Source organism: Hypanus sabinus, chromosome 27, assembly GCF_030144855.1.
Source record: "Hypanus sabinus isolate sHypSab1 chromosome 27, sHypSab1.hap1, whole genome shotgun sequence".
Classification (NCBI taxonomy): domain Eukaryota; kingdom Metazoa; phylum Chordata; class Chondrichthyes; order Myliobatiformes; family Dasyatidae; genus Hypanus; species Hypanus sabinus.
Window position 1 is genome coordinate 21870051 of NC_082732.1, and position 24363 is coordinate 21894413.

Sequence of the window (24363 nt, forward strand, 5' to 3'; positions counted from 1 at the left end):
TCTTAATGAATTTTGGGCTACTGATCATGAAAATCACCATGAAATTTCCCTATCACACACCATTTTAAAATAAACTTATGTTTATTATTTTAATTCATAATTCAAGTCAATTAAAATGTCGCCTACAATGTAAGCTGGAAAGTTTCCTATCTTGTCCAGGCATGCTTGGGCATGCTTAGATGGTGCAGCTGCTTCATGGCAGGAAAGGTTTTAGTAATAATTATTGAGTTCAGGACTGTAAGGATGGAATCTGCTATCACCAGGCACAAAAATTTCTATGAAGGATTTTGATATTTGAGACAGATATTTCCCAGAATAACTGATTCCAAGATTAAGGAAAGTATTTGTGTTGGTCCACAAATAAACAGGTCATCAATGACAGGCAATTTGAGGAATTTCTAGTGGGACCGGAGAAAATCACATGGAAGGCATTCAAGGAAGTTGTTGAAATTTTTCTCGGCATCTACAGAGCACCAAACTACATGCAGCTGGTTGAAAGCATGCTTCAAGCATATAAAACCATGAAATGCAACATGTCACTAAAGATTCATTTTCTGCATTCCCATTTAGACTTCTTCCCTGCAAATCTTGGTGCTGTTAGTGACGAGCATAGTGAAAGGTTTCACCAGGACATTGCAGTCATGGAGAAAAGATACCAGGGCAATTGGAATCCATCAATGCTGGTGAATTATTGTTGGACACTTAAGCGAGGAGCCTCAGACACTGAGTATAAATGAAAATCATTAACAAAATATTTTCAACTTAGTTGAACAATTACAAAGCATTAGCACCATTATGCAATTAAAAACATTATATTCAATAAAAGTTAATCTGCTGTTTCTCCAAATTCCTACGTGATACAAGTATTCTGAAATTATATTTGTGCTTTGCTTCAAGCAGTCTATTATAAACAAAAAAAAAATTCTGAGAAAGCAACACTTTTGAAAAAACTTGTTATCTTAATTATATATAATTAAAATAGCTGTAGGAATTGGTAGGTTTATAAAAAATGTTGGTCAACATTTTATCTGCAGGGTTGAGACAGAGAGATCAACAAAAGCGGAGAGAGGTGTCAGAAATAGACCAAGTGAATTAAAGGGCTGGTTGGAAGACCTCTTGTGCCAAGATGAGGCCACCCTCAGGGTGGGGAAGCAACACCTTATACTCGGTCTGGGTGGCCACAAACCTTATTGCATAATATTGTTTTCTCCTTATGGTAAAAAAAAGTAAACAAAAATCCCATCTACTCCCCTCTTCTTCTATTCCCCATTCTGACCATTTACCTCTTCTCACCTGCCCATCACCTCCCCCGGTGCCTTTCCTTTCTCCTTTGGTCCACTCTCCTCTATTATCAGATTTCTCCTGTTCCAGCCCTTTACTTCTCCCCCACCTGGCTTCACCTATCACTTTCCCCCACTCCCACCTTTTTATTCTGACATATTCCCCCTTCCTTTCCTGTGCTGAAGAAGGGTCTCGGCCCAAAACGTCGATCGTTTGCTCATTTCCATGGATGCTGCCTGACTGCTGAGTTCTTCCTGCATTTTGTGTGTGTTGCTGAGGATTTCCAGCGCCTGCAGAATTCTTTGTGTTTAAAATTTTATGATGTATGCCTGTGATATTAAACCTGATTCTGATATGTTCTGTTTGACTCACACTGACTCACCCTCTGCCTCAATTTTTCACCCTCTCACTCACACATTCCCTCTCTCTTCACATTGTCATTCTGTCACATTCACACTCACCCATGTTCTTTCTCTCAAAGTTTCAACATTTAATACACTCTTTCTCAGATACTCATTCAAAATCTTTCTGTCATACACATCATCTCTCAATTGCTTCTTACTTTAGCCTCTATCTCATTCACACTCATGAATATATACTCTCACTTTTTCTTTCATTCCTTTTTTTCTGTTGCTTACCTTTCCTCTTCAGCTCATATTGTCTCTGTAGTAAATGCTTACGTGTATATTTCATGTTTCTGAACAGGTAGAAAGCCTTCAAAAGCTCCAACCACCACAGACTGGACAAGGCAGTGATCCCCACCACATGGAACACGTTGAACCATCTTTCAATTCTACAGACCTCAGTGTAGTTGTAAGTTGCCAATAAATGGATGAATGGTATACAAATTAAAATCAATTTAACTTAATATTTGGGTCAATTTTTTGTCCAATCACTCTCTGAAAGCAGTCCCTTGAATGAATGACCTACACAATCGTAATACAATTCCCCTTATTCTGCTTCTCTTGGAGAGCTACAGGCACACTAGGACTTTGTCTTGAGACGTTAGTCATAGGTTCCATTATTCCTGAGATAATAAAGTCTTAATGTTGCACCACCAAACTGCAGAAGAAAATTATCTGGAAGTCATCAGGCTGTCATCCAATGGTAGCCAGCTCTGAACTGCCCACTACTAACTACTTCTTTGATCTGTAAAGAAATCTATTGACTGTTAATATATGCTTGCTGCAGGGCCCCTCATGAATTGTATTTTGTAATTTTTAGATGCAAGCAGCAGAGTTCAACTCCAAAAATCAATGAATGAAATAGACATCCTTTTTCCCCCCATTTGAAGTTCAAATTTATTATCAAAATAGGTATATCAAATACAAGATCAATTATTCTTCTATTGTTCCTCACTCTTCCCTAGTGGGATCCAGGTCAAAAACTGGATATCCAAGACCAGTCTTTAATAGAAAGTCATTCAACACCTGTTCGTAAGAAAAAAAAATCCTATGAATCCTCAAATTTACTTGTTAGGGTAAGTAGTAAAGAAAACCTGCTTTCCTATTTGTTTAGTATATATAAAGTTCAAAGTCTGAAGTAAAATTTATTATCAGCTTACGTACATGTCACAATATGATTCTTTTTCCTGTGGGCATACTTAGCAAATCTATAAAACTGTAACTGTAAACAGGATCAATGAACAACAAACTGTGAAATGCAAATATAAATAAATAGCAGTAAATGACTATTAAACGACTTTTGTAGGATTGTCTGCTCAAAGGCATTGGTGTTCCCATACCAGGCTGTAATGCACACTTCCCACCGCGCAGCTACAGTATGCCTAGTCTTGTATAGTAGTGAGCTGTACATATCAAGTTGCTAAATTTGGTCTCGGTAACCTTAAGCTACATTGTCTAAATGTACCATTACAGAATGGCGCCATGGGTGGGACATGCCCTTCAAAGAGATGACTGAAATAGAAGTATTTATAAGAAAGGTTATGAAAAGTAGTTACTTTCATCTGGAAAATGAATGAGCACCTGGTGCAGATTAATTGCATTAATGTTCATTTGTATTGGTGATTATGTAACTAATGTAGGTCTGGCAGAAACAAGGTACTTAGTTCTTTGGTTTAATATTCCTCTTCAGTTCACTCTGTATTTATGGAAGAAGCTTGCGTCTTATATTCATTTCCATTTAGTTTGAAAGCCACAAAATAGTCAACCATTATGCTCTGAAGAAGTGATTATTTACTCCCATCTGTGACTAGACATCCCTTATCTCTCTACTCATATGCAAAATATAGTATCAAAAGACATACACAGCACAAGGCACATTTAGCATAAATAAGCTAATGGCAAAATACAGTCACACAGAAAGTCTGAAAGCCTGATCCCTGAATGTTGCAGCAGTCTGCAGTTGAAAGCAATACAGCCTGTCTTCTGCTGAGCAAACACTGGGGGGCAGCACTGACTCCAGCATGGATGCTGGGCCACACTAGTTCCTGCACTCCCAGCTCAGACGCTCCCCCTTGGCGGCTCTAAAACAGGCGACACCACAGCTTGAGGCCTATTCCTCTCTATGACCAAGGCCACCCAGCTCCTCCACTATCCACCCCTGCTGTTTGCCAGTAAACCAATGAATTGGACTTGCGTCATTCCACACCATTAATGTCCTACAGAGTCTTGCGATCATAACAGAAGCAACTAAGGCAATCAGTCACTGTTAGATTGCCCACCTCCTCCGCGTAACACCGTCTCTCTTTTGCAGGCAGCGTCATGGTTCATACCAAGTCCAACCCCTTTCTTAAACCAGTAGGTTTCATCTCCACTGTTTATTGTGATTACCAGTTTCACTTTCATTGTTTATCTCTTTTACTCAGGACGACCTTAACCAAGATTTGGAACGAGCATCAACTGCCTCTGATACACCCCCTTCAATTTATGACAGTCATCATCCAAGAACAGAGCAACTCCACAGAAGGTGCATAGATCCTGTACTATAGAGAACTGGAAATAAGGAAAAAGGGATGCCAAGATAGCTCTCTCTCAGGAACGCCTTTCATGATGCTGTGAAAAGCAACAGTGTTATCTTGAAGTTAACCAGAAGTAGCTCAGTGGAGTCTCTTTGATCCAATGATTTGAGTTCATGCTATTTGCTTATAATGTCATTCTATTGAAAATAGGGTATTATTAAGTGGCTTAAAGGAAGGTATTCACTGCCTGTTTGGCATTAGATACCAATGTGCCTAATGATTCTCTTCATCATCCTGCTTTGACATTTTAAATAGTTTAATGGTTCCATTTAATTTCAGAGAATGTATACAATATACAATCTGAAATTCTAACTCTTTGCAGAGATCCTTGAAACAGAAGAAAATCCCAAAGAATGAATGACAGATTTACGTTTAGGGACTTACATATTCTCTGCCCAATATCCGTAAAGCTTCTCTGTTGTTTTCTCTTTCTTAACACAGTTTAGTAAAACATATGGTTTGTAGAAAAGATATAATTAACAATGCTTCCTAACACTGCTTGATTAGCAGCTTCTGCATAAGCTACCCCTCTCCTTTGGCTGTTCTCTCAGCGAGTGCATAAAGCATCATAAATATCAAGATATGACAGTTCATACATTGTTTTCACGGGTATCTACTTTCTGTCTTCATCCAATTTTGCAGCACATTTTTTGTTCACACCACTTTTCATTTGGCTAGGAAGGAGAAACTTATAAAATTTATAAAAATAAGGACCCCTTTTCTAACTTTTACTTCTGATATTTTGTAGGATATCAGGTTACCTTAAAATCTCCATCTCAATGGCAGTAAAGTTGCTAAATTGCTCAAAGTCTTATCTTTTTTAACTTTTAATAGGAGCCCCACAAACTATTCAAAAATCCACTAGACATGTACAATTAAAGCAGTGGAAAATGATGCCTGCAATAATCAGAATATAACAATGCAGAAACCATAATTTATCACATAATTTAAAATGTCCGTAAAGAATCTCCAGTTCTTCTTGTAACTATTCTGTGGGTAATTCTCAAAAATTATTATTTCACTGAAGCCTCCATTTGTTTCAATTTCATTTTCCTGTGTCCCTTTCTAGTTTTTTTTTGTTTAATTCTGTTTAGACTGCATTGATGGTTTGCCTATTGATGTTGTGTTAGTATTATTAACTGTTTACCTCACTCTCTGAGGGCACCATAATGATTTTGTTAAGTGACTGTGTAAGTTTGAGATCAGTTATTCAGTGCAAATTCATCATGTAGTTCTGTAAGCAAATTGCTTCAAATTTGCATGTACACCGATACTGTTAACATGTTATGCTACATATACCTTGCCATGCCTCATCTGGAAAGGTTGCTACATATGTGAGTTGATGTAAACTAATCTCTAGCTCTTTTAAAGGTCTCTTTTATTGCATTGGTCCCAATATCTGAGATAAGGCCCAAGGTGTTCAGTTAATGCAACTGCAGTTTTTCTTCAGCATTTATTTTTCACTCTTCCAAATGACCATCCCAAACGAAATGATACCCATCCTCCACCTCCACTTTACCAGATTTCTTCCTTGATGCTCATTAAACCTCTGGGTTGATTTCCCCTTCTGTTAGTAAGAATTGATTACCTTTTACTGATTCATTCTGATAACAGCATCTTAAATCAAATTACCTTTAAAAAGAGCAGTCTTGGAGACAAATTGGCCTTACCTGGTGGTATAACACTTGAGAGAGAAGGGAATAGGTCAAACAGAACCATTCTTGGAAACAATCTTATAAGTTAAAGCCAAGCCATCAAAAGGCAAAATTTACGATGCAAATGATCAAAATGCTGCACATTTGATATCTACAGTTAATTTCCTGAAATTGTAAAGCTGTTATACTCCTTGCTGTGCCTTTAAACTGGAAATAGTGGTGGAGCAGTTAAGTGCCAACGTTCTATTAAACCATCTGCCCTGTTAGCTACTGTGCAGGTTTAGGTCATTGATGCTTTTCCCTCAAGTAGGTTTCAAATCACTTCCCACCATGACCTGAGAGACATAACATTCACTAATGCACCACAGCTACTGATTTCAGACTGCAGCTTCAATTGAATTTTCAAGTATTGTGAACCTAGTCCAGCTGGATTGAGAGGTGCTCATGAGTCAAAGATATTGGTGAGATTGAAAGTAGACTATTGTCACATAGAACATTGCCGTGTAGCTCAAAGACTGAAGCACATGTATAAAGATAATGAAACAAGAAAGGCACAGGATGTATAATTTCACTAAAAACATTTTTCATATTTATATTACTTAATAATTTTCTGTTCTAGCTGTTTCTGAACACTATTATTGATGAAAAATATTCACGGTTTTTGCAGATAATATGATTTCCTGTATAGAGAAGATTAGCAGTGTTGTGGCAGCCTCAGACCTTGCCACACCTCATCTGGAAAGATTGCTAATAGAGCACTACCAATGTATAACTACTGAGAGATAGATGAACTGGATTCCTCAGTAATGAGAAGTTGGAAGAAGCACTCCCTTTTAGTTCTAACACACTCTTCATTCCAGTGCAAACCTTAACTTCAGGCATGCAAAACCCCTCTACTTTCTCAATCCAGATAAAGGGTCTTGACCCAAGATGTCACCTGTCCCATCTCCCTCTGCAGATGTTCCCCAACCTTCCGAGTTTTGCAGTATTTTGTATTTTGCTCCAGATTCCAATATCTGCAATCTCCTGTCTATCTTGAAATTAAAATCCTCAACTGATTATCTCATGGACTGCCAACTTCTGGTTCTATTATACTGAAGAATTATACCTCTAAAGACCTTCAAAACAAATGTGATGCAATTCCATTGAACCTTTAATGTGTACACGTTTCTGCATAATATTTTGGGTATCTCAAGGATATGATTCTTAGTTCCTTTTCTGCTTCTTTTCAGTTTTCCTGTGTATTTATTAGGGCAGACTACATAGAAAAAATGGGATCATTTCAGGAAGAACCACCAGAATATACCAGAGAAATTAGACAACTTAACATAAGATAGAAAAATATGTAGCTTTATATCTTGCCACATGAGGGTAAATCAGTCTATGAATGTTTCAGTTTGTGAAGCTTCAGTGAACAAGACTGATTCTTTAATTTAGTTCAGTTAATCACTTAATCAGAAGGTCATGATGTGAAGTCCCATGTAATTGACACATTATGGTACCGAGGAATATGGTATTCTCTTAGTTAATTTTTTCCTAACCTTTTTTTTTAGTTATTTATTTGTTTGTTTGTTATTTATTGAGATACAGTGCAGAAAAGGCCCTTCGACCCTTCAAGCCACACCGCCCAGTAATCCCCCAATTTAACCCTAACCCGAACAATGACCAATTACCCTACCAACCAATATGGAAACCAGAGCACCTGGAGGAAACCCACACAGTCATGGGAAGAACGTACAAACTCCTTACAGGCAGTGGTGGGACTTGAACCTGAATCGCCAGTACTGTAAAGCGCTGTGCTAACCATTATGCTACCAGGCTGCCCATTCTAACATTCCTTCTCAAACAGCATCGCCAAGAAGAATCTGTCTTTCCCAATATCACAATATATAATATGTTAAACATTTTGAGAGGTAACAGTAAATTATTATTAATATAATAGTTTATTGTTTTTCTTTCCTAAATGTTATTGTCTAGTTTGTTTGTTAATGAAGGCACCATTGAGTTTACCTGGTGGTAGAGTTGAGTTGAAACTCAGATTTCCTATCAAGGTCACAGTTTAGTAATCCCTGGTGCAAACTGCATTCTTGTAATGACCCATTGAGAATAAGACCAGACTTGAATACTGTCACAAGTATTCTGTTAATAACTTATTGAGGTCATCTATAAAGGGTAGAAATCCTGCTATGATGTGGATTAATAGAAAAGGAAGGATGCCATCAAAAGTGGAAGAATAAATATTTTTAAATTAAAAGGCAGAACTGTGTTTGTGCTCCAGATGCCACCATGAGATTAATCAGCTTGAATCCAAGAACCATGAGTTGCAGCGCAAGTTGCATAAATATCAACAAGAGCTTGAAGAGGTGATGCTGATGAAGGAGACGCTTGAATCCACTGTGGAAAGTTACCAGAATCATTCAAAAGATGACAGGCATAGCAATGACTGTGAAAAGGAAGTACTCAAAGCCAAGGTTAGTCTGAATAGAAAATGACAATTGATCACTCTTGTGTAGATTGAAGATTATGGTGGGTTTATAATATACCTGTGTATTTTTATAGTACAATTTTTATGAAATTCAGGTCTGGATTGAAGAGACCTTATCTGATCATTTCTCTTAGTTGTGTCTAGATGAAATTCCCTCACTACGTAAACCTTTAAGAGTTGACTGACAAGAGGGGATCAACCCAAGCCTATCCTCACTTGGCACTTACAAAATCTTTAAGGCAAATAGGGAAGTAAAATTAAAATGGTGTTTGTTCTAGAAAAATGATTCTGATGGGAATGGTAATGAAGCACACAATAGACTAAGACAAACCTCAGACAGAAAGGGCAGATATAATGACAGTACATTTTGTTTGGGAAAAAAATGAGTGGTTATAATCCATGAAAAGTAATAAGATTCTTTGAATTACCATCCTTGTGGCAGCCTGTGTCCTCGATTTTACTTTCATTACAGACAGACAATTCTACACAAATGTGATGTGTTCCAAGATAATACTGATGCTGCAAAGGACAGTGAATTTTGAGGTTGGATGGAAAAGAAATGTCAAGATTCCTGAATTAAGGGAGTGGGAAATATTTGCCCTCTGAACTTAGTGTGGAAAACTAGCTTTTCAAAATGAGCTTTTCTGTATTTTTCAGAATTACTATGATCAGATTTCATTAATAGGTAACTGGTAGATTCTTTATTAAGCGTTTTTCCCTATTTCACTTGTTTTATATGTTTGACTTTTTACAGCAGACATTTTGTTGAATTGAGCCCAAGCTGTTACGGCCTGTCACAACAACCCCTGCTTGTAACCTAGTCCTATTGTTTAACAGCGTTATTGGCATCCTTTATTAACAAGTATAAGAATACCCTTCAGTCCACAAGCATGAATCTACATGGATCCCAACTGTGCCTGCTTTTTACTGGCTACATTGAACAGTCCATGTTCCAAGTCTTCCCTGGTAATGCTCTGTAACCCTTCCTCCGCTACATTGATTACTGCATTGGTGCTGCTTCATGCACCCACACTGAGTTTGTCATTTCATCAACTTTGCCCTCAGCTTCCACCCTGTCTTTAAATCCACTTGATCCATTTCTGACACCACCTCCTCCTTTCTCGATTTCTCCATCTCCATCTCTGGAGACAAACAGTCGACTGACATCATTTATAAACCTGCCGATTATCTTGACTATACCTCTTCCCACTGTGTCTCCTGTAAAGATGCTATTCCCTTTTCTCAGTTCCTTTGTCTCTGCAACATCTGTTCCCAGGATAATGTTTTCTGTTCCAGGATATCGGCAATGTCCTAATTCTTCAAAGAATGTGGTTTCACTTTCTCCATCGTTGATGCTGCCCTCACCATCATGGCCTCCACCTCCCGAACATCCGTGTTCACACAATCTTCCCGCCTCTTCAACAGTAGTGGCCTCTTGTCCTTATCTACCAACAACAAGCCTACGCATCAAACACGTCATTGTCTGCAACTTCTGCCCTCCCCAAAGGGATCCACCTCACACCAAACATCTAACTCTGTACTAGCTAATAATCTGTCAAATACAATGCAACATCATTTCAGAGTAAGCATTGTAGCAAAAGTTGATATTATCTTGTACCTGTTTATCTTCAGGGAAAACATCCTGTAGGAACGCAACTCCACTTGTTACATGGGATTCAATGGGAAACATGGGTTCGGGCATGAACAATTGCAAATGAATGGTTTTCTAGGAAGGCAGGGAGTCATCTGTAATGGGATAGTTCAATATAACTTTGGAGTATTTTGATGAAGGGTATCACATATATTGTATGCTTCAAAGAGGACTGCTCAGTGCTGGGGTGAAGCACAGTAACCAGGCTGTCTTGTGTTGTGTTAGGTTCTGTGTCAGAAATGGAATTTGACAGCTTTTCTTAACTCACATGTTCTATAAAAGCCTCTGGGAATGTTTTAAATCTTTTTCTGAGGGTTATTTTCTATCTATCTCTATTCACAGATCAGCACTATGGAAGCTGATTACCTAAAACTGAAGCGAAAATACAAGGACCTTAAAGCCAAAAGTCATTTTCCAGATATAAACCCAGATGTCCAGGAGGTGAGCAAGAATTTCCCCTGGACTGTGTAAAATGATTCACCTAACATAGAAAATGGTATTTGATTTATACTTGTTAGTATGTTGGGAGCAACCTAACTGAAGTGGTGTAAAGAATACCCTTCTGAATACCCCTATTCAGTGCACCAGTATGCCCCAGCATTAACAATGACCTTTTTTGATTTTCTCTCTGTTTCAAGCTGCCCCCTGGCTCTGGGGTTGTTTAGATTCTGTTACACCTCCTACAAAATTCAATTAGAGTATTGGAATTATAGCAAAGGCTAAGGACATTGAAGCATATGCTAGGAGTACCTTTGATAATCACTGTTAAATGGGATCTCTCAAACCTCCAGCTGTGCCCAACAAGCAATATAAATTTTTTTAAAAAGCTGAAAGTAAACTGTATTTCTGCTATCTGTTGAAAAATCTCAGTGTCAATCTTGAAGAAATGGGCACATTTTTTAGCATCAGCACTCTGATCTAACTTACTTACATACTTCCTGTTATGCCACTGGAGTTTAGGGCAGCAATGAAGGCCCTCCATCCCTGTCTGTATAGAAGGACTCTTCATTGCTGTTTCCATTACGATTTTATTTTACCAGTCAAGGTTGCTAGTCCTGAACCTGAAGGACCGGTGGACCACTCTTAGTCTGGCCTCTACCCTTTGACCTGTTTGACATGGGTGACCGTACCAAGAGCCAAAGTGTGAAGCCCAGACTCCAGTCAACGTCACTGTCTGGGTCATTGAGGCATGCAATCCTCCAAACCATGACAAGGTTATGGTCCTCTTCGAGGACTCTGATCTAGAGTTGATAAAAAAGAATCAGTTTGGGATTGTGACTTAGATTTTAATGGATATTCATTTTGGACATTGTAAGAGGACAGAATTGGGCCTGGACTCGTATTGTTTTACGTTTACTGCCCAGGTTCCCACATAAACATTAACTGATGACTGCCTTTCAGCATCATTGGCACTAACTTGTTAGCAGAAAAGCTTCTTTAGCAAATAGACATGAGGCATTTCTAAAAGAAGCTATGATTGAAAGGGCATATACTGTATTTTATCAATTATCATTTAATTTGGTCTCTGTATTCCCTTCAAAAGCGTATAAAGAAGAGTCAGGAAGCACTGGAGAGCACACAGCTAAAGCTTGATGAAGAAATTAAAAAGCGGGAGCAGTTGGAATCTACACTAGCAGCTGCTGAGCAGTCAAAAACACGGGAAGATGAGGTGGGACTATGTGGATATTACTTAATTTGGCATTGGATGTGGGAACTTCATCTGTAGGATAGGAAGGTCTGCCACTATCTTTTCTATAGGGCTGTGACCTGATTATAAAAATAGTTTCGAAGATTTTAAACCTTCTTTTGGAAATTAAGGTGCAATCTGCGACCATTCCTCCACCATTGATGCTGCCCTCACCCGCATCTTCTCCATTTCCTGGATATCCGTACCCACCTATCTTCCCGCTGCCTTTACAGGGACAGAATTCTTCTTGTCTTCACCTACCACCCCATGAGCTTCTGCATCCAACATATTCTCTGCAACATCAATCATCTTCAACAGGATCCTACCATAAAACACATTTTACCTCCACCCCAGGTCAGCTTTCCGCAGCTAACACTCCGTCTGTGTTTCCCTTGTCCATTTGTCCCTCCCCACTAATCTTCCTCCTGCCACATATCCCTGGAAATAACAGAAAAGCAATACCTGCTTTTCACCTCCTCCCTTCCTCATTCAGGACCCAAACAGTCCTTCTAGATGAGGCAACATTTCACCTTCAAATCTGTCAGTGTCATCTATTGCATGCGGCCTCCTCTACACTGGTGAGACCCAGCGTAAACTGGGGAACCACTTTGTTGAGCACTTCTATTCCATCCGCCAAAAGTGGAATTTCCTGGTGGCCAACCATTTAAATTTGCATCTCCATTTCTTTTTCAACATAATTGGTCTATGGCTTCCTCTTGCCACTCTCAAGATGGAGGAGCAATACCTTATATTCTGTCTGGGTAGCCTCCAAGCTGATGGCATAAGTATCGATTTCTCTTTCCATTAATTGTTTTCCCTTCCTCTTTTCTCTGTTTCTGTTCCCCACTCTAGCCTCTTACCTCTTCTCCTCTCCTGCCTATCACCTTCCCCTGGTGCCTCCCCTTCCCTTCCTCACATGGTCCATTCTCCTCTCCTATGAGAGTCCTTTTTCTACAGCCCTTTAATTTTCCACTCATCTGGCTGCACCTATCACTTTCCAGCCATTCTCCTTCTCCTCCCCCATCTTTTTACTCTGATGTCTCCCCCCCCCCCCTCTTTTCATGACCTGAAGAAGGGTCTTGGCCCAAAATGTCAACTGTTTATTTATTTCCATAGCTTCTGCCTGACCTGCTGAGTTCCTCCAGCAATTTGAGTGTGTTGCTCTGCATTTCCAGCATCTGCAGAATCTCTTATGTTAACAAATTTCACTACGTATGTCAGTAATAATAGAGTCACAAAATGCTAAAGAGACTCAGCAGTTCAGGCAGCATCTGTGGAGGGGCAAAACCAGTCCAAAACATCGAATGTTTATTCCCCTCCGTGGATGCTGCCTGACCTGCCGAGTTTCTCCAGCATTGTATATGTGTGTTGCTCAGGATTTACAGAGTCTGCTGAATCTCTTGTGTTTATGTCACTGATAACAAACCTGATTCTAATTCTGACCTGCTGATGCAAATTCCTAGGGGAATTTTGCTATGCTGAAGACATTTCACAGGTACAAGTAGTTATTAGAACTAACCTGAAATGAGTTCAAATATCTTGTAAGTACAGAAAATGCAAAAGAAACTAATCAAACACCATCAGTCAAGAAGCAAATTAGTTGATGGTTAAGATATAATCCCTTCCTCAGATCTGAAATACTTTGCAAGTGAATAGTTTTTTAAAAAAAACAGCAGGAAAAGATATCTGGTCAAAATACACAGACACAAACTCCACATCCACAGGTGAATACAAAGCTGAAAAGTACAGTGCTGGAGAATCCTAAATTATTGGAGGGCTGAATATAAATATAATTAAATATAAAATAAAAAAATATAAATATTAAAATATAAAATAAAATATAAAGCCTAAGATATAAATTTCAGGAATAAAAATCATGCAGAAGATACAGAATGTCCTCTCTTTTAAGCTCCTCTTTATCAATGGTAGTAAAACAATGAAGTCAGGTGACCAGCAATTCATTGGCCTTAAACTTTCACGCTGTTTTTCTTCCCACAGATGTAGTCTGACCTCCTAAGGATTTCCAGCATTTTATGTTTTAATGTCAGCAATCCAAAAGCTTGGGCTGATAATCTAGAGACTCAAATTCAAACACCACCATGGCAACTATGTAATTTAAAGTCTTGTAGTACCCACTGATCAGACTCCCATCACCTTCATTGGCCAAGGCTCTGACTGGCCGATATTCTGTGGCCCTGATTCTCTGCTGGCAGAATATCTTCTCCTGGCTCTAATCTTCCAAGGATTAATCACCACTTCAAGTCCTCCACACTCACCCCTCCTCCACACTCACTAGTTTGGACCCCTCATTTCCCCACTCAAACTCCCCTAAAACTGGACTTGGTCAGAAATGGCAACTCTTACACATATTCAGAAGGAAAATCTACTATGTTTTGCTGCATCAGTGGCCCCATAACTACAACATGACCTACCTCCAAACAACTGTGCGGTGTGCCTTCCAAACATAATAGGAAGCACCATCTGCCCCTCCTGTAAAACTCAATCATCTTCTGCCCATTGTCAAGCTGCTCTCCCTGTCGTTTTTCTCTCTCCTCCTGACCTAGCCATGCCCCATCACACTGTCTCTTTCCCCTTCTCCAATTCCATTTGCCTATTATCGAGACACTCCTGCCACCTGTTTCCCTTCCCCACTACAGTCCTCTACTCTTCCCACCTCCCTCTCTTTATTTCATGCCCCACCTTCTATTCCTATCAAATTTCATCATCTTCAGTTCTTTGTCATTTCCTCCTATTAGCTCCCAACTTCTGGCACTATTCCCATTTGTCTATCATCCTCCTCACCAGGATCCACTTACCCCACCCCCTCCCTTCATCTTTTTATACTGGCCTTTGTCTTTTAGTCCAGATGAAACATTGACTGTCCACCTTTCTGCTGCCTGACATGCCCGAGTTCCTCCGACTTTCATGTGTATGGTTCCAAATTCTAGCACCTACAGTTTCTTGTGTCTATAATTTCTAGACCGTACTATTTTAATGAAGTTTCCTGCTTTCTACAGGAGTTGGAAGCTTTCAAAACCCAAGTGCATCATCTGAATTTGGAGCTGAAGAATTATCATGCAGCAGCAGAGCAGAATCAAATATTAAATCAAGCTCTTGAAAGGATGAAGAAGGAAAACTGTATTCTAGAGGAGAAGGTGGAGGGATCTTACCTGACAGCAGCTAATGTGCAATATCAATGTAATATGTGGTCACTAACCCTTACTGGAGTTAGTCCTGAGATAACAACTTCATATACAATGTTATCTCCCTAACCCCCTGCTTATAGATAGTATGTACTAAACTATAACATGCCTTTTATAAGATGTATATTCCCTGCAATGAAATTCATTTATGATGCTCAGTTTATTTTAGTGCAAGGATAATGTATCAGGCGCATTTACTTCCTGTCCCCTTCTGAGAGATGCAGTCCTATCAAAGGGGCTCCTATGCCGGAGAACAACCTCACATACAGGATATCATTTGTTCATTCGTTATATGCTGTGTCATATGACATGGGCGATCATGGTCTTTCCATGACTGTGATTGTTCTTGGCAATTTTTTCTGCAGAAGTGGTTTTACCATTGCCTTCTTCTGGGCAGTGTGACCCCAGCCATTATCAATACTCTTCAGATACCGTCTGGCGTCAGTGGTCGCATAACCAGGACTTGTGATATGCAGCAGCTGCTTATACGACCATCCACCACCTGCTCCCATGGATTAATGTGACTCTGATTGGCAGGGGGTGGGGGCGTTGCTAAACAGATGCTACACCTTGCCCAAAGGTGACCTGCAGCCTAGCAGAGGGAAGGAGCACCTTAAGCCTCCTTAGGTAGAGATGTACCTTCACCCCACCACCCAGTACAGGATATAAGAACAGGAATAAACCATTCAGCCTCGTGGGCATATTCCACTGTTCAATCTGATCATGACTAATTTACATTTAAACTTTATGATCTTTCATATGCTTGCCCAATGAAAATGTATCCATCATCCTAGGCTCCAGCTATTTGAGGGAGAGCATTCCAGATTACCTTTGACCTTAGAACAAAGAGCTTCCTGACAACAACCCTAAAAGGTCTAGCTCTAATAATTTCCTTTCCCTCCTATTTCTATATTACCTCACAAAAGAAAGTAGTTTATTTTCCATTCAGTCTGTCAACTTCTTTGATCATCAGTGTCTCAACATCTCTTTACAAGGTAGGGATATTGACTTATGAATATATATTCTCTGGCTTCTGTAGAGCCGTGTTGTTTAACAGCCACACTCTGCACCAGTAACTGTCCAAAAAGGTGGCAAGTACAATAGCAACTGAGTTTCTAGATCTCAATCACTACTGAACTAATCTTAATGTAGGGTCTTCCCTCGCTAAGGTGGAGCACAAAAAGAAACTTGGTTACAGCTCATTGGGGTTTGTAGGGAGAGAGACTGGGGGTGTAGTGTCCAATATCATGTTCTAGAAGGGATCCAGAGCAAAAGTAGGCAGTGGGAATTGAAATTGGTGGGACCTGTATTAAATAGCTATTGGTGAGTGGGACAGTTGTGCTTTGTGGTTGTGTGGACAGTATGTGAGGAAAGGATTGGGGACTGGGTCAGGAGATGGGTGCATGGGTTGAGGAGGGTGGCCTGTGCTGAGGGGTAGCTGGGTAAGGGCATCAAACATGGCTTGTAAGATATTGGGATTTGTATTGTGGGGAGCGAAATGTTTGAAGTGGTAAGAAAATAACTAAAAGGAAACCCATCTGAATCTGGGTTTCCAGCACTTAGATGGGTAGGAATTGCTTTCATGTTGTAGCCTCAGAGTAAGCAATGTTGTTAAAATTTAGTGGGGCGCAAGTCACCAACAAAAGATCGGCTTTGGTTCAAAATAATGTGATATCTCCCAGCAACACAATAGAAATTCTGTTGCCAAGAGAAATTAAATGGTGATACTACACAGAATGACTGCGTGCATGTTAGATGTGGAAACAGTTCGTTGGAGCCAGAGTGATTCTCAATGGGAAATGTCTAGTTAAATTTTGGGAAAACCTTGAAGACCAGGGAGACTGTGTTTATGTTGTATTCCAATCAATTTCCACACTTGTACTGTTGGAAACTGGGTGGCGGGGTGGAGATACATCAAAGGAGGTATAGCACCTGAGCATCCCCACCAGGGTCATGTGATCAGGTAGTGGATGGTATTATGAGCAGCTGGTACACATCACAAGTCCTGGTTATACGACCACTGAAACCAGGCAGACAATCTCTGAAGAATATTGATAATGGCTGGAGTCACCCGTCTTGTAAAGGCACTGCCCAGAAGAAGACAGTGGCAAAGCACCTCTGTAGTAAAATTTCCCAAGAACAATCACGGTCATGGAAAAAACACGATCACCCACATCATGTGACACGAATGAATGAATGTTGGAAAATTATGTATTATGCCATCATAGAAACATAGAAAACAGGTGCAGGAGTAGGCCATTCGGCCCTTTGAGCCTGCACCACCATTCAGTATGATCATGGCTGATCATCCAACTCAGAACCCTGTACCTGCTTTCTCTCCATGCCCCCTGATCCCTTTAGCCACAAGGGCCATATCTGACTTCCTCTTAAATATAGCCAATGAATCGGCCTCAACTGTTTCCTGTGGCAGAGAATTCCACAGATTCACCACTCTCTGTGTGAAGAGGTTTTTCGTCATCTCAGTTCTAAAAGGCTTCCCCTTTATCCTTAAACTGTGACCCCTCATTCTGGACATCCCCAACATCGGAAACAATCTTCCTGCATCTAGCCTGTCCAATCCCTTTAGAATTTTATATGTTTCAATAAGATCCCCCCTCAATCTTCTAAATTCCAGTGAGTATAAGCCTAGTTGATCCAGTCTTTCTTCATATGAAAGTCCTGCCATCCCAGGAATCAATCTGGTGAACCTTCTCTGTACTCCCTCTATGGCAAGGATGTCTTTCCTCAGATTAGGGGACCAAAACTGCACACAATATTCTAGGTGCGGTCTCACCAAGGCCTTGTACACTGCAGTAGAACCTCCCTGCTCCTGTACTCAAATCCTTTTGCTATGAATGCCAACATACCATTTGCCTTTATATTTCTAAACAGAAGTCCATGGAACTTTCCTTTACAGCTTAACCATTATGCACTTCACCTCCAACAAAGTTATTTGAGTAACGGATACAGAACAGAAACAGGTTCTTTGGCCCTCCACATCCATGGTGACCATCAATCACCCAATTACACTAACCCTACATTAAATCTGTTCTTATTCTCTTCATGTTCTCATTAATTTCCCCTCAGAGTCTACAACTGCTTACTTGCTAGGGGCAGTTTACACTGGTCAATTAACTTATCAACCCACACATCTTTGGATTAGAATAGTACCCAGAGGAAACATAATGTGGTCACAGGAAGAGCATGCAGACTCCACATGGACAGCACCCTGTGGTCAGCAGCTCTACTAGCTGCATCACTATGCCACCCCTGAGATATGATGCTCAGAACAGAATGTCAAACTCCAGATGGGATCCAACTAGAATTAAATTAAACAGTCATATGGTTTTCACTCCAATATGTTAATAGTCTACATGCATATGCACTGAACACGAGTGTGAACAGAAAGCCATGAAGGATAACTGTAAAATGTTAAATATATAAAGCAAAATTAAAATTATTGACAGAATGAGATGAATGGAAAAAAAATTCCCCTCTTCTGGGAAAGTCCATTTGGAGTGTATATCCTTAAAATTAAAGCCGGGCCATTCAAGTACTGTTTATTTATATTAAGTGCAGTGGAAACTGTGAACTATTTTACCCACCCCTCAAAAACCATTTTGTTTCAGGCATGGGTATTGAAAATTATGAAATCAAAGAGAGTAAAAAGAGTTAAAGAGGAGATGATCCATAAATCTAACTGAATGGAAGAATTGAAGGATAAAAGGAGCAGTGCTGTTCCTATATTCCAGGGATTCCCAACCCTGGGGTTCTCGGACTCCTTGCTAAATGGTATTGATCTATGGCACAAAAAGATTGGGAACCCCAGCGATCTTATATTTCTTAACCTGTTATTAGGATTTAGCAAGCTGTTATGCATAAAAAAGGTTCTATCAACATAATCATCTTGTCTGCTTTCAAGATCATAAAATGCTATGGGTAAATTATCACCATAATCTCAGTGCAGAAAGAGCAATCCTCTGACGTCACATCTGTTTCTTGAACAATTCAGAGTTCCTGTCTTCATTGCTTTTTCCAGGTCAATTCCATGTGTTGAGCACTCTTTTTCTCTTGTATATTGTCAGTGTGCACATAGCAATACTGCATTTGAAGTTGATATTTACTGCAATCCACGTTTCATTAAGGATGATTTAAACCAGGGGTTCCCAACCTTTTTTGTGCCATGGACCTCTACCATTAGCTGAGAGGTCTGTGGGCCCCAGGTTGGGAACCCTGCTCTAAACTTATGTGCGAGATAATACATGCAAGCCTGGGGTCCATGGACCCCTCAGTTAATGGTAGGAGTCCACCACATAAAAAAGGTTGGGAACCCCTGTCTTAAATAATTTATACTTACCCAAACATTAGAATCAATATCTTCTATCTTGTGCCAATAAGGAAATTAGTTGAAGGATGATCCAAGGAGCAGTGTCAACATTGTAAAGATTGTTGGTATTTTACTATGCTTTATGGGTGAATGAATTGAACTGTTGTAATTCAAAAGATAGTCCACTTACTCTTCATTTTTCTTTGTAATATATTGTAATTCAGATTCAGTAAGAATTAGTTTGACTTTACTTATTAGTTCAGCAAGGTAGTGGAGGATTACAAAGGCGTCTGCAAAAGCCAGAAGGAGACATCAAGCAATGAATGGAAAGATATGGCAGATGGCTATCTGTGCCAGATAGATGAATTGAAGAGCACTGTACTCAAACTCGAAGAGGCATTAAACAGGTTAGAGTGAAAAATGTTATTAACAGTAAATATTGTAACATTTGCAGTGAACACTAAAATTGAGCCATTTTTATCCAAATTATAAGATTTTATCTACAAACTTTGCTTCATTAAGAAAATGCTTGGTGTCAATCAATTAACAAGCTATCTTGGCTTTTTGAACCTAACACAATGAAGAATTAACTACGTGTTTAGTTTTGGCTTAGTTACTTACATTCTTATCTCAGGGATAGAAGGATGTGGCTCATACCTGATGCTGGGAGAGTCATCCAATATACAAACATCATCATGGGACCCAAAATGTTACCTTTATTTGTTTCTCTAAGATAACTACTTGACCTACTGAAATTCCGTGCCAGCTCCTGTTGTTATTACAGATATTCAATGTCGTGCATTTTAAATGAGGAAGTTCTTGGTCTCAGAGGTAGTGCAAAAAGATAGTGCAAATGGTTTCACTGTCTTCAGACCAAACAAGGTAAAAATGAGTTGGCATTCCTGTACTTGATCCTTGTCTCTGCTATAAAGAAAGAGGCAAAATAACTTTCGGAACTTTACAAAAAAAGTGATAATAAAGATTATGCTGAACATCCTACATTAAAAATGCCAGAATCAGATGAACATTGTATAACATGATGGACAATTGAAATAATAACAGAATTTGCCTCACACACCTGAGCAAGCAGCATCAATGGAGAGAGAAAGCTTCCAAGTCACTTTAAACTGAAAAATTATTATAGATGGTGGGTTTTGAACAATTCCAAATGATGTTTAAGGTTTGAGGGCTGGTGATGGAGAAAGCAAATGAGAGAGTGGAAGTGATAAGCTAAGAGATGGGTTGATGTGCCATTGCTATAAATTTTAACAGCAGAATCATTATCAGCACATGCTGTGGCAAAAAAAAAGCTGTGCTTATGGTCTGAAGTTGCAGAACTCAATTGTCCAGGCCCATAGATTCAAAAGTATGCAAGAAAAGTATGAGATGCTGTTCCTTCAGCTTCCACTGAAAGGAAGCTAATGACGCCATGCTAACTTTGTCTCCCTAACATTCAATTTCTCAGCAAGACAATGACTGACGATTCTGCAAAGAAAGTAGAATGTCTGCAGCAGCAGCTCAACACAGTGCTAAAGGAAAATCAGCAGCTAAATCAGGAGAAGATTATTTTGCAGCAGCAGTTTTGTACCAACCAGCAGGGCAGCCAGATTCTGAATCAGGAGTACGTAACCATACGGCAGCAGTTCATCTGCTACCAGCAGGAAAACAAAATTCTAAAAGAGGAGAACTTATCAGTACGGAAACAAATGGCAAGCTGCCAACAGGAGAACCAGCGCCTGACCCATGAAGTATGTAACATACAGAAACAGCTGAATGACCTAATGCTCTCCAAAGAAAAAGTGGAAGACAGCATCAATCAGGTAGATTACACTGTAAATGTTGTATTTGTCATTTTGGTCAAGGATCCTAAAGATCTTCCACATATTCAGGCCAATTTTCCCCTACTCTGGAGGAACCAAATATAGATTGAATCATTGTTTTGTGACTAAAAGTGGAGGAAGCTGATTTCAGAACTCACAATCGTTCATTGAAGAGCCAAGCAGGCTTGAGATGCAGCTCCATGCTGAGTCTTTTTTTTTAGGGGGTTCACTACTGCTTTTTTGGGAAAAAAGTTGTGTGCCATGATTAATATCATTTAAGAGATAAAAACCAAATATAAAAAAGTAATACAGGTTTACATAGCGTCTCTGCTTCTATGTCTTATGATCTTGTCATTCTAAAGGCCAACGTGGAAGTTCATTTTCAACACAAGTTACTGTGTCAGTTAATGTATACTTTCCTGAATTTGTAATATTTTATTAGGCACCTTTAGAAATGGAATTTAATTGATAAGAATTGTGTTGATAATGACCCATTAATTGACCCATTGTTTTGTCCCACTTTTCTAGTTCCCACTATGGCTTCTAAAGTGCTCTGTAGAAACAATTCTAATGCAACATACACAATCTCTTATTTCATTTCCTGGAGATTGTGCATCACACTTCACTTTGTTGATTCTCTTGGCCTATTTAGGGTGAAGTTGAACACTCCAATTTAATCTAGTAGGGCATTTACGCCTCTTTCCTTAGCCCTCCTCATTTTGAGTTATGTAAAAATGTCAATTATTTGCCTCATTGTTTGTGGGATATTGCTGTGTTCAAAATTGTGGTCTATTTAATTTAATTTCAGATGTTTTTGCGTAGAATTCCGAGGCTTCATAATATTACATTTATAATATGGTATACCGCTACTGATGAATGAATCACCCTATGTAATGAGCACGAATTGCAGTGAAAAGCATGCACCATCTCAACATTATTAAAGGCACCTGTAATAAAACATTCTTGCATGAGAGCACCAGAGAATCAATCTGAAGGCCACTCGCCATTCTGCGGTTACTATGTCTTTTCTGCTCAAAACAATAAGTGACTGACTTCTGTTTTAGGTGCAGCTCCAGGCTCTAAAGATGGAAGTGAGCCAGATGCAGTCTTCCCTAGAATTCGAACAGAAGAATGCTTGCCAGCAGAAACAAACCCTAGAATTACAGCTTGAGGAATCAAACAATAAACTCAAGGTAAATGAAGCTTAAGAAGTATTCTCAAAGATTATTGCTGCTAATTCTCTGTGATAGCTTTTAGTAATTTGACAGAAGCACTTAAGCTGTGCTGAAATATCAACTCGCAAAAGAATTACAGCACTACAATTCCACCTCGGTACCATATAAATGGAAAATGGAATGATCATCCTGGATTTCTTATCTAAATTTCTGCTTTATAGCTGTTGTCCAATAAAGCAGTGACAATACTAACCTTTGAAGGTTCTTATCTAGGTTTGCAATTCAGGAAAAAGGAGCTAATAGCAACAATTAATACCTTTTGTAAGGTTTATGGCTGCCTAGGCTCTATTTAATTTATTCCTTAAACCATTCTCTCTCTTTCCTTTTGTTTTTAAGGATACTTCTTAACATATATTTAATTAAATTTTTGGACTTCTGGCCTTATAACTCTGTCTGTACTAAGCTGGTTGAGGAAACACCTGTGGAAACAGAAATAAGTAATGTTTCAGATTGGGAACTCTACATCAAAACTGTTAAAGAGAGAAAGCTCTTACTTTAAAAAGCAGAAAAGGTGGGCATATATTCCCTTCTGTTCCCCATTTGCAACTCGCTGGTCCACTCTACCTCTCCCCCACCTTACTACCAGTCCCTATTGTGTGGCACTTTCCCCCTGCAGGAGATGTAACACATGTCTTTTCATCTCTTCCTATTCCACCAACAAAGGACCCAAACAAGCTTTCCTGATAAAGCTTGTGATTCACTTACACCTCTTTCAGTCTTGTGTACTGTATTTGGTGTTCACTATGTGGCCTCCGCTACTCTGTAGGAACCACCATACAGTTTAAATCACTGCTTTGTGGACCATCTGTACGAAATTAGTAAAACATTACACCAATAAAAATCTTAATTGCCATATTAGGTCATCCATTTTTACTGTATGTTCCACCCAACCCTTCCCCATCTTCTGTGCTGGCTAAACTAACTTCCTTCTCTTTTTCCAGTTCTGATGAAGCATCCCAGATGTAAACTATTAACTGTTTCTCTGTCTGACCTGCTCAGTTTTTCCTGCATTTTCTGTTTTAATTTCTAACAACTCCTAATATGGTTCAGTATCAGTGTTCAGAATATGCCTAGCAACATAAGATGACCAGAACTGAACACATGGCTTTGTGAGAGGCAGAGTGTTCATCCTAAGTCCAAATTCTTTGACAAGTAACAAAACAAATTAATGAAAGTAGAGCAATGGATATTGTGTATATGAATTTTAAGAAGGCACTTGGTACCCCATACCCCATGGTAGGCTTATTGAGAAAGTCAGCAGGCATTCTGGCTGCATGGATTCAGAATTGCCTTGTCTACAGAAGACAGAGGGTGGTAGTAGATTGTGTGTATTGTTCCTGAAGTTTGGTGACCAATGTTGTTCCATAGGAATTTGTTCTAGTACCTCTGTTCTTTCTGATTTTGATGAAGTAGTGGAAGGGTGGGTTAGTCAGTTTGCAAATGTCATGAAGGTTAGTGGTGCCGTGGATAGTATAGCTTACAAATGGATACAGATAAGATACATCACTTTAAGGTGATTGGTGGAGAGTATGGGGGGGATGTCAGAGGTAGTGTTTGTTTAAACAAGAGTTGTGGGTGATTGGAACACACTGCCAAGGGTCGGGGTAAAGGCAGATGCATTAAGGACATTTAGGAAACTTGGAATCAGGACCAGGTTTAATATGACTGGTATATGTCATGAAATTTGTTGTTCTGCAGCAGCAATACATTGCAGTACACAATAATAAAACAGAACTTTCAGTTACAGTAAGTATTTATAGAAAAGTTAAATAAGCAGTTTAAAACAGGAAAATAATGAGTGAGGTAGTGTTCATGGATTCATTGTCCATTCAGAAATCTGTTGGCTGAGGGAAGAAGCTGTTCCTGAAACATGGAGTCTGCGTCTTCAGGCTCCTGTACCTCCTCCTTGATGGTAGCAATAAGTGGGTATGTCCTGAGTGAAGGGGGTTCTTAATGAACGATGCCACCTTATTGAGGCATCACCTTTTGAAGGTGCCCTTGATGCTGGGGAGGCTAGTGCCCATCATAGAGCTGGCTGA

General features: G+C 39.4%; 1 protein-coding gene across 2 annotated transcripts in view; it reads left to right on the forward strand.

Annotated features, from left to right (window-relative positions):
- Window positions 1-24363, forward strand: part of ccdc30 (coiled-coil domain containing 30) — a 117405-nt gene that overhangs the window by 53717 nt on the left and 39325 nt on the right. For both annotated transcript variants that reach the window (XM_059951886.1, XM_059951887.1), the window contains 9 exons: window positions 1987-2094; window positions 4109-4209; window positions 8195-8387; window positions 10395-10493; window positions 11596-11721; window positions 14757-14894; window positions 19528-19676; window positions 20735-21089; window positions 22154-22282. In XM_059951886.1, the coding sequence (XP_059807869.1) occupies window positions 1987-2094; window positions 4109-4209; window positions 8195-8387; window positions 10395-10493; window positions 11596-11721; window positions 14757-14894; window positions 19528-19676; window positions 20735-21089; window positions 22154-22282 (1398 nt within the window). The remainder of the gene's footprint in view (window positions 1-1986; window positions 2095-4108; window positions 4210-8194; window positions 8388-10394; window positions 10494-11595; window positions 11722-14756; window positions 14895-19527; window positions 19677-20734; window positions 21090-22153; window positions 22283-24363) is intronic.